The following is a 16,040-nucleotide window of genomic DNA, read 5'->3' as shown; positions in this document are numbered from 1 at the left end:
GACATATGTGGCCTTGGTGGACCTGAGAATTTAAGAGAGGTTTTTGTCATCTCATAGTTACTTACTTAGTTTTATCAACCTTCTTGGAGGGGTGAAAGGAATGTTTTTGGTTAATAAGATGTATACACGTCAATTTCCTCGACCGGATTTTTTGCCCGAAAATGTTTTTGAGGGTTTTTGTAGTTTATAGAATGAACCGTCAGGTGTATTTCCAGTACTGACCCGCCCGTCGCGCCCGTCGTGTCAGAAAAGCGAGACACATGGAAATGCAAGCGTTCCTAAATGTTTTGCGACATTATATTTTTTTGTAAGAAAAATCATGAATACTCAGCATAAATCATCACGCTGGAAAAAAAAAACAATCTGAGTCCAGACTCTTGAAAACATTGACAAGAAAAGGACTCTTGATCAATCAGATTAGCTTAATCAGACCAGCCCTTAATTGGCGATTTCCTTTGGATTTAAGCTTAAATCTGATTAAACCAAGAGTCCTTTTTCTTGTCAATGTCAAGAGTCTGGACTCTAGATCCAATGCGTTTTTTTTTTTTTCCAGTGCACGCTGTAATGCGACAAGTATTTATACACACAATGGAGGATTTGCATGCAAATTTTTTATTGCTTCATCTGAAAATGCTTAAAGAGCTGATTTCACAGTATTTTTTATAATTTTTTTTTGATACGGGAAATAATATAAAAATAGATTTAAAAGAGAGAAAATGCACCGCCTAGTGACGTCATCTGGCGGCATTTCCCATTTAAACAAACCTATTTTAGCACATTAGATTATTTTGTCATATCTTCTCCGATAGTTGTTCAATTCATGAACCAAGGGTATCATCGTGTTTAGCTCACTCAGTAGTTTCCACTTAAACACGAAATTCATCAAATTTCAGACTCCTGCAAATTCTCTATTTGTTAAAATAAAAGTTTGAGACAGTTTTAAAATTACGTCACAAGTGAATATCGTAAATCGAAACGTAAAATAACACGCAATATTCAATCGAGGCGTACTTTCTGAATGATTCCAAAGTGCTTCTTGCGCAAATTTTGAGTACTAGTACCTGACGCATTGTACCTACAGTGCGATGCTTGGAAATTCCTATGAAATGTCTTAAAAGCCTGAAACTATCAATTGATCAATCGACTACAGAATCGTTCCAAGTGCTCAAGATCCACATTGACCTATAATATCATCATTATACTATATCATCATAACTATAAGCTCTCTGCGCCCCTATTTTTATTTTTCGTCACAATTCGTTCTACCGTTCCTCTGGACCGATTTTCATTATTTTTGCTGCAACAACGATGAGTGATTGAGTGCTAGTTGGACGTATTTCTATCAAACGGAACTAAGCGCCATAGGGGGAGGAAGGGAGAGGGGGGCTTGGAATGGCGGGTGTTGCGGAATGCGATGCTCGTTCCGTCCTATACTCGCAATGCTTTTACATGACGCGGCGCTTAGTTCCGGTTGACAGAGCGCGCTATCCGGATTCTAAAATCCTCAAAAGGAACTCAATTTGGCGCTTAGTTCCGTTCAACAGAGACACGTCCAGTTGAGCCCGCTTTGTTCAGATTTTGCAAATATAACTCAGGTTTTTTGTAGATTACGTGATGAAGTTAGGAATTCTCCCGTCTAAACAAAGTAAATGTTCATTTTTCGTCACGGTTTTTTTTTAAAGATCTACCGCGCCGATTTTCATTAATATTGGAAATAGTCACTGTATGAGCCCGCCTGGAGGCCCGCGAAGCACCTGCTCTGCCATGCCAAGGAAGAACGCCGTATGAGCCTTCGAGAGATGCCAAATTTTCCCGAATAAAACATGTATTTTTGAAGGAAGTTATGCATATTTTCCCTTGAAATTCTCAGATATTTTAGTTTATATTATCCATTATAGATAGATTATTATCCAGATATAAAATAATCCATTCAGAGTGTGCAAACATTTCAAATATTAGAGCCAAACAGAGCGGAGCGGCCCAGCGTGCTGCCAGCGTGACACGCGCGCTGACGCCTTCAAACCTAACAGGGATACTTCACGCATTGCGCAATGCGTGAAGTATCCCTGTAGTTGAGGTCAGCGCGTGTCACGCTGGCAGCACGCTGGGCCGCTCCGCTCTGTTTGGCTCTAATATTTGAAATGTTTGCACACTCTGAATGGATTATTCTCATTTAAATTGTTTGAAAGAAAAATATGTATTAAAGGATTACGAAAAAAATTGTCTGAAAAATTGGAGGAAAAATATTCAGAATTTTCCTAGTAAATTCGTTTCTTATTGAAGGAAATACGGCAACGCCTGAATGCTCATACGGCGTTCTTCCTTAGCATGGTTGTGCTAGGGTTGTGTCGTGTAGGGGGGGGGGGGGGGATACCTTCTAGTTTTCTCTAAGATCAGAGTGGAGTGTGAAAAATTTCAACGCTGAAATCAAGTTCGATGCTCCCCCACGCGACACGAACACGATCCAATATGTGTCTATACGACTGAAGCATCGGGATCAAAAGCAAGCACATTGGAGCAAACTTTTCGAGCACCCTATTTTTTCCTCGTGGCTCAGCAAAGCTTTTTGACGGTAGCGCATTTGTAATTTCTTCCGATGCTTTTAGAGGATTGCGAACGGTGTCGGAAATGACTCCCGTGTCTGGATTTTATTTCCCCTCTCGGTCTGTCAACATTCTGCACGAGCGGGATCTCGTTAATTTGGAAGTCGCCGCGTTCAGTTTGGAAGGAGTGAAGGTCTTGACGAAGTTAGGCAAGCTCATACCTTATTTATTCCCCCGGGCAATGAGCTTGTCCGGTAATTTTCAATTCTTGCATTTTTGAAAAGTAGAGAGAGCACATGGTTCACAGAAATTTCACTGGCTTTTTTCATGAATATCAACTCCTGAAAAACAAGTTAAAAGTTGCATTCTTCGAGCTTACATTTGAGAGCGCGTCGCCGAACACTGAAAAAAAAATCTCGGTATATTCACTAAGTGGAGGGTAAAACTACCAAGAATTCAGGGTTCTATTTGATCCCAGTTTTTTCTTGGTAAAATTACCATTTATGGAATTGGTAATTTTACCGAGAAATCTCGGTAAAATTATTGAAATTTCTCGGTAATTTTACTGGACCTTGGTAAAAACGCCAATATTTTCTATCGACTGTGGTAGAATTACCGAGATAAAATGGCAAAGTTACTGGGAATTGATTACCAATAAAAGTGGTATTCTTACCCGAAAAAAACAATAAAAATACCGGTTTTTAAGTAAGCTTACCAGTCTGTCTTGGTAAAATTACCAATAATTGGTAAAACAAGTGAGATGGTAAAGGTACCAACGGACCTTGGTAAAAACGCCGAAAATTTTTTTTCAGTGAAGGAGCCGAGATGGCGTCCAAAGATGTCTGTTCCGTCACGAGTATTCTATGCATAGATCGAGGGACTTTAACCTTTTAGCCACAAATGGACGTATTTTTGCTAAAAGGAACTATGTCACACGCAATCCCTATGCACATAGTTCCTTTTAGCATAAATATGACCAAATTATGATCTGTGCAGCCGTTCGTGCAGGGCTTATGGATCGCGACAGAGGATACGTGAGGTCAGAAGTGTCCTCTCGACGGGACAAATTCTTTTTAGACGACATCTTTGATTTTTCTGCTGTGCGCGTTGAAATCGAAGTAGTTCAAATGGAAGCTGAAAATACGCAACTTTGAACTCGCTTTTTGTAGTTCAATGTCATTCAAAAAAATCAAGAAAAATTCCAAGGAGCTAAATACTCTCTTTCCATTTCAAAAATGCAAGAATTAATTATTTATTGAGCAAGTACATTGGTTACGAGAAATGACAAAAATTACGGAGCCAGGAAAAATGTTTCCTCATCGAGCTTTTACACTGATTGCTCATTTGAAATTGTCAAAGGATGTAAAATTAGAGGAATTCGTATACCCTCATGAATTTATCAGGCATTTGAAATTGTCAAAGGATGTAAAATTAGAGGAATTCGTATACCCTCATGATATTATCAGGCGATTAATACTTCCCACTGGTGAAAAAATACCAACTTTAATGTAATTACTACACATGGTATTGTAATTCCTATGCAGCTTGCATGTCGCCATGGAAAACAACCTTATACTTTAAGTAGGGAGAGAGTCATTAGTGTGGTCTAATTTATTTATTTATTTATTTATTTATTTTTGTTTTTTTGTTTTCTGGTGCAGCGCCGGCGGACTCGAACGAGAGCAGAACAGAAAACATTCGAGAAAGTTCAAATTTAAGAAAAACTGAACCCAGCCAAGATAAAAGTTCCTGTCGAGTTGAAGGACATTGGTACCGCCACGGTCAGCAGGTAATTTCATTTAGAATTATTGAATTTTCAAACGTTTTTTTTAAAGTCCTAAAAACATCCTAAAAGTATCCTCATGACTTCATGCCATGGATGAAATATATAGTTAAGTTTTCTTCGAAGAGATAAAAATTTGGAAAATAATTGATTTCACTTGTATTACTCGTAAATTCGGGTATCAGTACCCGCGAGAAAATTCTGCGAATTGAAGCGCCTGAATCTTTGAGATAGGCAATTTTAGTTACATATGCATCGTGCGATGGTAATCTACCCGGCTGTTTGAAGGCGTTTTCATATCCCATGGTGATCTTTAATGCAGTCGCTACCATTCAAAGTTAATTGGCCTTAAAATGTTTCCCTTTTTGGGTTTTTTTTCTTTTAGGGCTTTAAAGAGGCTCTACTGGTTTAAGGTCCTCTGACAGATAGCATGGTCAACATTTTCAATGGTACAGAGAGTAAAAGTAACATCATCTCAAAAATATCAGTGCTTTTTCAGCTTTTCAGACCCTCAACGTGTTCTTTTTTCCATTTGTAATTCTAGATGCTTCTCAATTTTTATGTGCACTTTTATTTTTATTCGTTTTACTTAAGTGCCGTGTACCAAAGAGAGCATACCACGAGAGTAGTGGTTTTTATTTAAACCTTTTGTCTCACTATTAAATTTATGGCCATTATTTCAGATATCAATTTTACCGACAGATACTTAAGCCTAAAGTTAAATTTTTGAAATGGGGGAAATTTGAGTTGCTGTAGATCGCCAGTAAACGGTGTCGATTTTCGCAAGTTTTCAACGCCTTTTTTTCTCAATTTAAATCGATTTTAAATTATTAATACTGTATAAGTCTGCTTCGATAAATATTGAACGTTTTAAACACTCTCAAAAAACGAGATTCTGTGTTGGCGACTTACGACATTCATGACTGCTAATTAGCCCTGCTGAGAATAAACGCGGTAAAAAAATTTTACGTTGCCCGATTTCCTCTCTGTCCAATTCTAACTTTTTTAAAGAAACTGAACCATTCAGATACTGTACGTAGAATAAATTCCAAATAAAATCCTCTGAAAAAATGAGAGAGAGACATTCATAGTTTTACCTAAAGAATTGAATTTTATCGATGGAAATATGGCAAATTCCAAATGTACTTACGATGTTCTTCCTCAGTACGGTCGCAGCGGATGTGATCTCTCACATAAACCCCAAAATGCTCCATTCATCTGTGAAATCAGTGTAACACTCGGGGAGATTAATGAATAAATTGCGATTCTGCCTAGCTGGCCGTAAATGTAAATATATTGCTTTTTCATTGGCAGTGCTCAGATGTGCTTTGATTAAAAGCGTTTTCACATGAATGGCTCCCTTGGTGTCTAACCACAAACATCCCGCTGCCGGACCGCAAAAGTCATCGGAAATGAAAATAAAGCTTCCACAAATGGGCAATATGTATGAAGGTGCCTAGTTCGCCTGAAATTTATCAATTAGTTTTCATGACACCTTTATTTCGTCAATCAGTTTGACTGCAGTTGTTGCCTCGATCTTTAAATGACTCATGCCTTAGATTTTTGAACATACGTGCCTATCCATGCAGCCCTACTTATGAAAAACAGGCTTTCATTTGGAGAAAAGTGACTCAACTTACACAGAAATATTCTTGAATGGGTCAGTTGCGCTAGTTGTGATAATTTCAGCTTATAGACAGGCAAAAAATAATGAAATCTATTCAAGCGCCAAGTTTCCATGTAGCTCATTGAAAATTATGGCGTATGACGCCATCTCTTCCACTGTGGGACATATCATGGTTTCCTCTACCTTGTTTTAGTCGTCTCTGACCTCCAAAAGTGTCATGTGTGTGTGTATCATTGATTGACGAGACCAATGTACTTGGAAAAACAAAGATACATAATATACACCACCTCAAGAGATGATGTCATAAGCCATGTTTGTCACTTGGCGACATCTCCGATGATATTGAACGTGCAAACTTGGTGTTTGGACGGATCTTGTTGTTTTTTGCTAATCTCTAAATGCAAACTATATCAAATCACGATTTTGTAACTAGCGCAACTAAGGCCAGGAGGGCAGCCCCCGATGGGTTGGGCTCCTTGGATGCCAAGTGGGGCATCTCCTGGGGGTTGGGGATCTTGGATGGCAAGGAAAGCACCCCACCAAGGGTTGGGTTACTTGGTGGAGCTGCCCCCGGAGGCTTTGCTCCTTAAAAATTACGTATCACATTGGCAACTGACATTGCTGATATTAGTACCCTGTTGTCTGGACCAATGATTTGCCTTTAATTAGCCCTCTATGTAGAATGACTGTCGTCATGCATGAATAGTAGTATCAGAATATTACATTGAGATTACGGAGTGGGTTGAAGGAGCTCTTCTGTATCCTATGTGAGTGGCCCCTGTTCAATGATGTTGACCAAGAATGTTCAAAGTTTCTCGTTTATCAATTTCCGCCGTCACTTATTTCTCTTACGGAGAAATTTTTACACGAGGCTGTCCGAATATTTCACTGAATTTTTTTTGTGCTGCCGATGAAATTCAGTGAAATTTTCCAACAGATTCAACGAACAATTTCTCCATAAAAAAATGAAATGGCGGTGGAAATGTCTAAACGTCGCAGGGTGCTTGTGATACTTCGGCTGGAAGGTGACCGACCATCCTGGGATTAAACATCAAATATCTTTTACCCGGTGTTTATGCCTCCCTTCAATGCTCGTTTGATTTCGAGCGCGGTTTAGATGATTCCTGATGAATTTCGGTTATTCCGTCAACAACCTCGTTATCAGTCCTGACCTCTCAGCCATCCCTTTATCCCCATCCCCAATTGCGAAGCTGCCCCTGCAGGGCACGAAACCTCAAGGCGGTCGTCGTGGCTATGCGGTCAGGTGTTCGAGACGAAGAGTTGGGTTGGGTCCCTGTAACCTACTTCTAATCACAATATTCTGCAGAGTTATCGCGATTTCACACTTGAACTCATTTCGCCCACGATAAAGGTCACGACATTTTGATTCGACACGAGATGGACCACTGCACTGTCGTGCCAAGGAAAAACGCCGTATGAACTTTCAGACGTTACCAAATTACCGCGAATAAAAAATTAATTTCCTCGTGAACTTATGACTATTTTCCTTTCAATTTAATTGTAATTTTGTTCACCATTTCTCCTGAAGTTCCCGAAACAGTTATTATCACACACAAAAAGTATATATCAAATTAGCTTCATAGACTAACAGGTGGTTAATGTCTCGTCAAAATATCAACAAATCAGCCAGAATCAGTAATCAGCAGAAAAATTACCGAGATGGTGGTACTTATACCGGTAAGGCGGTAAACGGTGGTTTTTATACGAGAATTAAAAATTAACGAGTGGTACGGAATAATAATCCGGGTATCGGAACTTGGTTGTTTTGAAAACGCCTTCAAATGCGGCGTGATACCTCACGCATTCCGGAGAGTTCAAATAGTTGTATCATTGCGCCGTAAAAATGTGACGGAAGATTACAATTGAAATAGCCTTCATGCACGCTGGCCTTTTCGATTTCCGTTCACATTTTTGCAGTCATAAATGCATGGCTTAAGTGCGCTTCAGCTAGAATTGTATTTAGAAAATGGGTGGTTTTTATACGAGGATTAAAAATAAACAAGTGGTACGGAATATAACAAAATAATATGAACTATGCAAAGCGATAATCCGGGTATCGGAACTTGGCTAAACCTGGCCAAAGTGAAATGGTACATCTTGATTCTCTCCTCTGCAGAGATACCCGGATAATCCAACCTTGCGACATCATTTCTTTTTGCTCATACCATTCTTACCCTCACAATGAATATTTTTCATTTTGTTTTCCAGATCGTGAGGAAAGATCCGTGTGACTTCTGTCTGTGTATTGATAGAGAAATGTTTTGCTACTGGCAACCGGAGCTGTGTCTATCACCGCCCCCTTTGACTAACGAGACCTCGGTTCGTCCAACTCAAGGTAACATTTTCGTGAAAATCAGGTGAACTCTTAATTGTATTATGGAAGGATCTAAAATTCTAAATATGTATGTACATAGAAGTGGCTTTCACAGCGCTCTCTAGCGCTCACCGACGCCCAACCGCCACAATCCTTGTCCTTCCAGAGCCTTTCAGGGAGTTGACATTTCCTCAACCCATGTAACCCGCTCTGTCGCCACCCTTTTACTGGGCGTCCCCTTCGTCCCCTCCTAGGAGGAACTCAATCGATCATCCTCTTTGGTAGCTGGTAATAAACGTCAAAAGTTGGTGGCAAACCTTTCTCACCCACTCCCATTGGGAGTCACCGCCGCACAGTGGATCGAGTCAATGGGAGAGGTCGGACAAAATTTGGAGATTTTAAACGCTTATAACTCCGTGTATACAAAATTTTGAGGTTCTAAAAGTGGTTCCATTGGTTTTCTCGTGAAACTTTCTTCCATAAACATCCCTCGAAATGTAAAATGTGACGAAATAAACATCAAAATTTGCGGTTTTGGTCAGTATTTGCATGTGTAACCTCTTTAATTGACTTAATCCACTGTGCGCTAATAGCTTTTTACTCTGAGGGTCTCCATACGCTTCCTACATATATAAACGCTTGTAGTATTTCGTCACAGAGAAGCGATGCATATCAATTCAAAACTCACATTGGAGTGTCAGGAGCCATATGGCGCATCAAGGTCGACTTTTAGGGGCCATTAAGGATTTTTTAGGGGCCAATTGAATTTTGGTCTATGTATCACGGCGCATTTAGTGACAAGTTGGACGCAAGATGTTTTAGTCACAGAACTAGTAGCTGTTACTTAGAGGAAATTTCAAAAATTCAGAAAATTCAAAACAGAAAAACTATATTTTTTTTTTTTTTTTTTTTTTTTTGGGGGGGGGGGGCAATTTGTAGGGGCCACGATGGCGCAGAGCCTTCATTTTTGAAGCGCCATGACCGATTTCTTGGGCACATTTGGCGCGTTGGCGCCTGTGAGTTTCGAACACTGGATGAAGAGCAAATCTGCCGTGCTAAGGAAGAAAGCCCTTTGAATATTCGAGAGAGGCCAAATTTCCCTTGATAAAACATGTATTTTTGACAGCATTCATGCATATTTTTCCTTGAAATTTTCAGATATTACATAAATTAAATTGCGTACAAAATTGTCCGAAAGTTTTGGAAAATAATATTCACGATTTCCCCAGTAATTCGAGTTTTTATCGAAGGAAACTTGGCAACGTCTGAAGGCTCATACGGCGTTTTTCCTAGAGTCCCTTTATACTGAGAGTCAAGACAATGTGAATCCATTTCTGATTGGTTCCTATATTTTAGGCCCCCACAGTGTTACAAACGGGAATAAAGATTACATTTTCATCGATTGCAACGATTATAATGTAAAATGAACCGGGGAGTAACGGGTTCGACAAGGAACAAATGGAAATTAGAGAAGGAATGAGAGAGGGAACGGAGAAAAGAATTTGAGAATGAGCCGGTCAAAGATTACTAAAAACTGTCAATTTATGCAATCTTTATTCCCGTTTGTGACTCCATGAAGGGGGGTTGTCTCGACTCTCAGTATAAAGGGACTCTAGTTTTTCCTTCGCACGGGAGATATGTTCGTTTCACTGACTCCAACTGGATGTTTTCTCCTCGTGATGATGGCTAATGGCTCGTAATTTTTATGCGCAGCACAAAACACCTCCAAAGCAATAACTTTGTCGCCGCTGAGCGAGGAAAGCGGAAGCGACATGACGCGGGAGACGTCCACGATGATATCGGCCACGTTCACCTCGGAGGAAAACCAAACGACAGAGCTCCCTCCGGCCACAGCTCAGATTTCCACCGCTCAGCCCACATCTTGTATTGTCCTAGGTAATTAATCATCTATACTACATATAAGCTCCAAGACCGCCTAAATTTGCATATCGACGGTGAAACTACCAAACCACGTATCTCGGTTTGCGACGTCGCAGACTTCCTGTCATACTTTATTTTTTAAATGAAAAACTACTTAACGTCCAGTCTTGAAAATTTCTGTGATTTTTCCTCATTGTGCGGAGAAAATTCTGTGAAAATTTCAAGGAATGATATTGATTTGGTCTACTTCAAAAAAATAAAATGCGATCGTAGATTTTTAAACACCGCAAACGAGATACGTGGTTTGGTAGTTTCACCGTCGATATCTGGTAACGTTTCGTTCCAGTGTTCTATTTCAGGCGAATAGGCAACATAATTGCAGATTGCCGATTGTAGTTCGCTTACAATTTCGGCGAATAGGTAACATAATGACAGTTGTCCGATTGAAGTTCGCCTTCAATTTTGGCAAATAGGCATCATAATTGCAGATTTCCGTTTGAAGTTCGCCTTCAATTTCTGCGAATAGGCAACGAACAAGCTGTAGAGCGCGAATAGTTATCTATTCGAAAAACGCGATCTATACTATAAGCTCCGAGACCTCCCAATTTTGCATAACTGGTAACGCCAAGGTAGATTTATACAGGTATGGACAGAACTAAACAACTGGCCTCTGATTGGCTCTCCAGCGGCCCCTTAACGTCAGCCATTTTGGATGTTTTGATTATTTTGATTTATTATGTTCGGTTTATCGTTTGTCAAAATTTTGTGGGTTTTTTGCACAATTTTGGTTATGCGATATTAATTTTAGCGTTTAAACGCACAAACGTTTGAATGTTAATTTGATTGTAATTTAATTAAAAAACGGGCCCCTTAACCTACGTCACGAGGTCATGTGACACGTACTGAGGCTCATGGGAAATTTTCAACTTGTCCATACCTGTGTAAATCTACCTTGTGGTAACGCTTAGTTCCAGCGTTCTACCGGGCCAATTTTCATGATTTTTGCGGCTATCCACATTTAATTATCTCTAGATGAGCCAGCTTTATTCAGATTTTGAAAATATGACCCAGGTTTTGTAACGTGGTAAAGTTGCGAATTCTTCCATTCAAACGATGTAAATTTTTATTTCTTGTCATGGTTCGTTTGCGCGTTTTACTGGGCCGATTTCCATGATGCTGCGGCTAATGACAGGTGATAATTCCTAGATGAGCTCGCTGTATTGTAAGCGGCAGGAAATGTAATTTTTTTTATTTCGCACTGAGCAAATGGATGTCTATAGAGGGTCGTGACGAAGTTGGATCTTGTACGGCGTAAAGAAGTGTCTGCGCCTTGCTGTAGCCGGATTCTCGTTGACCGATACGGCGATGTATATCTCTACGTCTCGACCGAATCTAAAGTTAACACTTTTGCCACGGCCCTCTGCATTTTATCTATGGCGAGCGTGCACTTGCCAGAGGGCTGATTATTGAAATTGATGGACAAAGCGATAGACACAGATACACAGGGAAAATCGAGCAATGAGCGATTCTATTGGTTGAAGCGGATGGTTGCAGTGGCAGGAGGAGGTAAGTAATAGAGTAACTTAATGCAACCAAAGAGAGACCCTACACTGAAAAAAAATTCTCGGCGTTTTTACCACGGCCCGTTGGTACCTTTACCATCTTACTTTTTTACCAATTATTGGTAATTTTACCAAGACAGACTGGTAAGCTTACCTAAAAACCGGTATTTTTACTGTTTTTTTTTTTTCAGGGAAGAATACCACTTTTATTGGTAATCGATTCCCGGTAACTTTGCCATTATAATTCGTCTACCACAGCCGAAAAAAAAATATTGGCGTTTTTACCAAGGTCCAGTAAAATTACCGAGAAAGCTTAATAATTTTACCGAGATTCTCGGTAAAATTACCAATTCCATAAATGGTAAATTTACCAAGAAAGAACTGGGATCAAATAGAACCCTGAATTCTTGGTAATTTTACCCTTTTCTTGGTAAATAAACCGAGATTTTTTTTTCAGTGTCCGTTTCAGCCGTAGGATTGCTCTATTTTCCCATTGTCCTCTTTGTCTATAGCTTTGTCTATCAATTCCAATAATAATTAGCCCGCAGATATTTTTCCAGTGCCTTTCTTCGTCAAATTTAACCTTGATGAATTTGTTTTATGTAGGTGTAGAATACCAGCTGGGTGAAATTTTGCCTCGCGACACAGGGAGCTGTCTACAATGCCAATGCACCGACGAGGGCCGAATAGCGTGCACGCCCAAAAACTGCGTCAGCCTCTCGCAAGACTACGTTCATGACCCTATTAACTCACTGGATATGTTCGACGTTGATGTATTTTAGGTATATTTTTCCCCGCAAAAGGGAGCCAATCGATTCAAGCTCGTGTCTGGAAATTCGGATTGCATGATTTTCACTGGGAAGATATTGAGTAAATGCCGAAATCAAGATTTAGTTGAATGACTGTCTAAGATGTAATTGACGGAAATAATTGAGCACTGATCACCAGTTCCATGATAGCTGATTATGCATTTACTGTCATAGCTCTCTCTGTATTCTCTCTATCCATTTTTCCTCCCAGATTTTTCAAGAGATGAAAAATAAGAATGAAGACCAGTCACTTCTTAGTAAGCATGCAACAGAGCAGTAAAATTTTTTAATTTGACTTTTTTTAAAATGTAAATCCTAATTGATATCCAGCTTACTCCGAAAGATTTGTATTGTTAGGTTCTAAGAAATACTTTGTTACCTGTACCTACCTACCTCCAAATTATTATTGCTGAATTTGTAATCTAAATTTTTTTGCGAGAAAAAATTCAAGAGCTTTACCCTTTTTGATCACTGATCCGAGGTATCTAAAATGGGTTATTTTATTGAAAATGTCGAATCATATGATAAAATCCTCCACGGTTAAAATCGAAGGCTCTGTTCCTAGTGAGACGTCGTCAAAAAGTTTGTAAACGAAAGTTGTGTACGTTCCTGAGACATGGTGTTACTTCATCTAGGTTTATAGTGCTCAAAAATAAGCACTGCGCCATTTCATCGAAAATTCTCACATTTTTCCGACTTATACAGGGTTATTCAAAATTTACGTACTAATGGCCATGAGGGGGGTGGCCATTAGAAATTTTTGAGTTGCCCCCCGCCCCCTCCCCCCGAGGAGATCAAAAACTGGAAAGTACCTAAACAAGTTTCCTCCTTAATATGAGGAAAAGCGTCTTAAACCGCAAATCGATGGCATAATTAGAACTAAAGTTATGGCCAGAGGTGCGTGACTTCTGAATAACCCTGTAGCAACACTAAACAAATTACTTTGTCCATGAAATGGACGTTAATCATCTTCAAGTGTATAACCTTACTTTTTTTTCAAAAATGAAAACCCTTCAATGGCTCATCGGGGTTCCATTTATGTGATACAAGGGTCAATGGACGAAATTCAAGCACTGCTATATGCATTTCTTTTCAAAATTTCACATGAAAACGATTTTCGTGGCCAGTTTTAGGGTGGTCCAAAAGTCCCGCACCACCAGCACTATTAATGTGGCGTGCTTGGCGATTTATCGATTAATCTGCCATTTAAACTTATGGAAAAGAGTCGATAAACAGTGTGTTCGCAACGAACACCTTAATAATCGATTCTTTACCATAGCTTCAAATGGGAAAATATCGATAATCGATTGTTCATGCCACGCCTCAATTTTTTACCTCTCTCATACTGTATAAAACCGCATAAAACAAATCACACATACCAAAAATGAAAGCCGGAAAACATTAAAGTCCATCTTTTCATTGTTTTGATGAAGAAAGAATGAATGTCATCGTTTGAAATTTTTACCTAATTTTTACCTAATATTTACCTTCTGCGTGGAATGAGGATGATTCAGAAATAAGCCCAGGAAATAAAGTGCATAAGTTTTCCTTTGAAAAAAAAAAAAAAAAATATCACAAGAATTTTTTTCAAGAATCAATCATCGATGTGAGTGGAAGAGGCAAGGAATATGAGGGTATTCTAATCTCTCTCCTCCAGTAAAATCAATGAACTCAATGATGGTGGCCCGTCAGAAGCAAAACTCTAGAAAAATGTACGATTCATGCATTTTATGTATCTATTTACCTTTAGTTTCTTTTCATTTACATTTCCAATGATTATTGACGGTGGCATAAAGTTTCTATATAAATTCATGAAACCCTTCACGTAATTTATCAGATTATTTCCTTTTTTTATAAATATAGTAGTTTTTAAGCAAAAGGATAACAACTGTACCCTCTATTATACTTACGTATTAAACTTAATATATTTTTTTGACCGAAGAATGGTATGTCCGTAACAACTACAGCGAGAAATGAGAAATTATTTCGAAAATAAAATGCTTAAACGTTTTGCGAAGAACCTCCCGAACATCGAGCATGTAAGAGAGAATGCACTTTCTTGTCACCCTAGATAATTAATGAGTGTGTTTATTCATTTTATACCAGTTTGTTCCTTGTGCGTTTCGGATCCATGAATAAAAGGAGCACTTACATACGCACACAGTCATTAATTTGCTGATATTAGGTTTGTAATTACTTGACAATTTTCATCTTGAAGCGAATTTACCTCGTAATCTGTTTTGCAAGCCCCCATTCCCTCTAAATTGTATTATTTAGCTCCTTTACCCATATCATATCTTTTAAACATATCTTTTACTGTACTGAGTGCACCTAACTGTAACACCCTCCTTCTTTAGTTCTATTGTTTTTCCAACTTTGGTAACAAAACACTTTGTACCCTTACTGTTAAATTTAATTTATTGTTAAGTTAAGTAAAATATTTACAGACGACGTAGTTGTCTTCTTCATTTAGATCAATAAATGAGTTTTACGAATGTATAAATTAAATTAGGGCCCAATTAATAATTTTTCTGTCTTCGAATGTTGTTTATGTTATAATTTTGAAGATTTGTCAATATTTTTAAACCGTTGGAACTTCCATTATCATAATAAAGGGTATCAAAAGAGCATACAAGATTTATATTTATTCAAATTGAACAAGCCCCGAGCAGTACAACCAAGTTCCTCTCGTTGTGCGTGTCATGTATATAAAATAAAGTAATTTTCCATTCTCATGTCGGAGATTTTATTGGTTCTTTCTTGTTGCTGCAAACAAAAGCACAAACAAGCTGCAAACAAAAGGTCCATTTCTATCTAAGCTTTTTAGTCACTGCCACCTTTTAAACCTCCTAACTTCAGCAAACACCAAAACACGTTCATGAGTAAGCACTGAACAGATAAGGTCGCTTAAGGCTTACCTATGTTTGAGGTGTCTCATACTAAATCAACGGGCTATTAGTGGCGTGGACGAGTAAAATGAAAATATAATAGAAAAACTTATCGAGTTTTAATATTCATGACGATATTAGCATAACTACGATGGAAAGTAGGACACGAGGAAAATACAAGGCGACGTAAATTGCAATCTGAATTTTGGAATGAAGTTACTCACAACTCAATGGAAATGATTGAAACAATTGTCGGGAAGCCACTTCATTTTGACAAATTCATGAAAAGATAAAGATGATAAAAATTGATTCGGGAAACTTCACGTCAACTTTTAAGAGCACAGATTTATCACAAGTGCTTTCTCCCATGCTTGATACAGAATAACTTTTTAATAATGATCTGAGAACCAACTCAATCCTTCCCGATTGAGACTTTAACAGGTGCTCTGAGATACGCGCAGTTGGTACATTATTTTTTTCAGTGACTTTTATTTGATGACATGACAGTCTTTAACTCTTATATTCTCATTTATCGTACGTTCTTCAATAAAAGTGCTCAGCAATGTTTATATTTATAAAACTGTACAAATATGGAAAGTTTTATTTATTTCT

At 38.6% G+C, this 16,040-nt stretch overlaps 1 protein-coding gene across 1 annotated transcript in view; it reads left to right on the top strand.

Annotated features, from left to right (window-relative positions):
* The window catches only part of LOC109036808 (uncharacterized), a 171,089-nt gene extending 155,914 nt beyond the window's left edge, over positions 1-15,175 (top strand). The window contains exons 2-5 of the mRNA XM_072296544.1: positions 4,205-4,332; positions 8,183-8,309; positions 10,002-10,184; positions 12,338-15,175. Coding sequence (XP_072152645.1) covers positions 4,205-4,332; positions 8,183-8,309; positions 10,002-10,184; positions 12,338-12,513 — 614 coding nt within the window. The 3' untranslated portion in view covers positions 12,514-15,175. The remainder of the gene's footprint in view (positions 1-4,204; positions 4,333-8,182; positions 8,310-10,001; positions 10,185-12,337) is intronic.
* The last annotated feature ends 865 nt before the right edge of the window (positions 15,176-16,040 follow it).

Source organism: Bemisia tabaci, chromosome 2 (genome assembly GCF_918797505.1).
Source record: "Bemisia tabaci chromosome 2, PGI_BMITA_v3".
Taxonomy (NCBI): Eukaryota; Metazoa; Arthropoda; class Insecta; order Hemiptera; family Aleyrodidae; genus Bemisia; species Bemisia tabaci.
The sequence above is the reverse complement of the archived record's forward strand: the minus strand, read 5'-3'. Positions and strand labels throughout refer to the sequence as shown.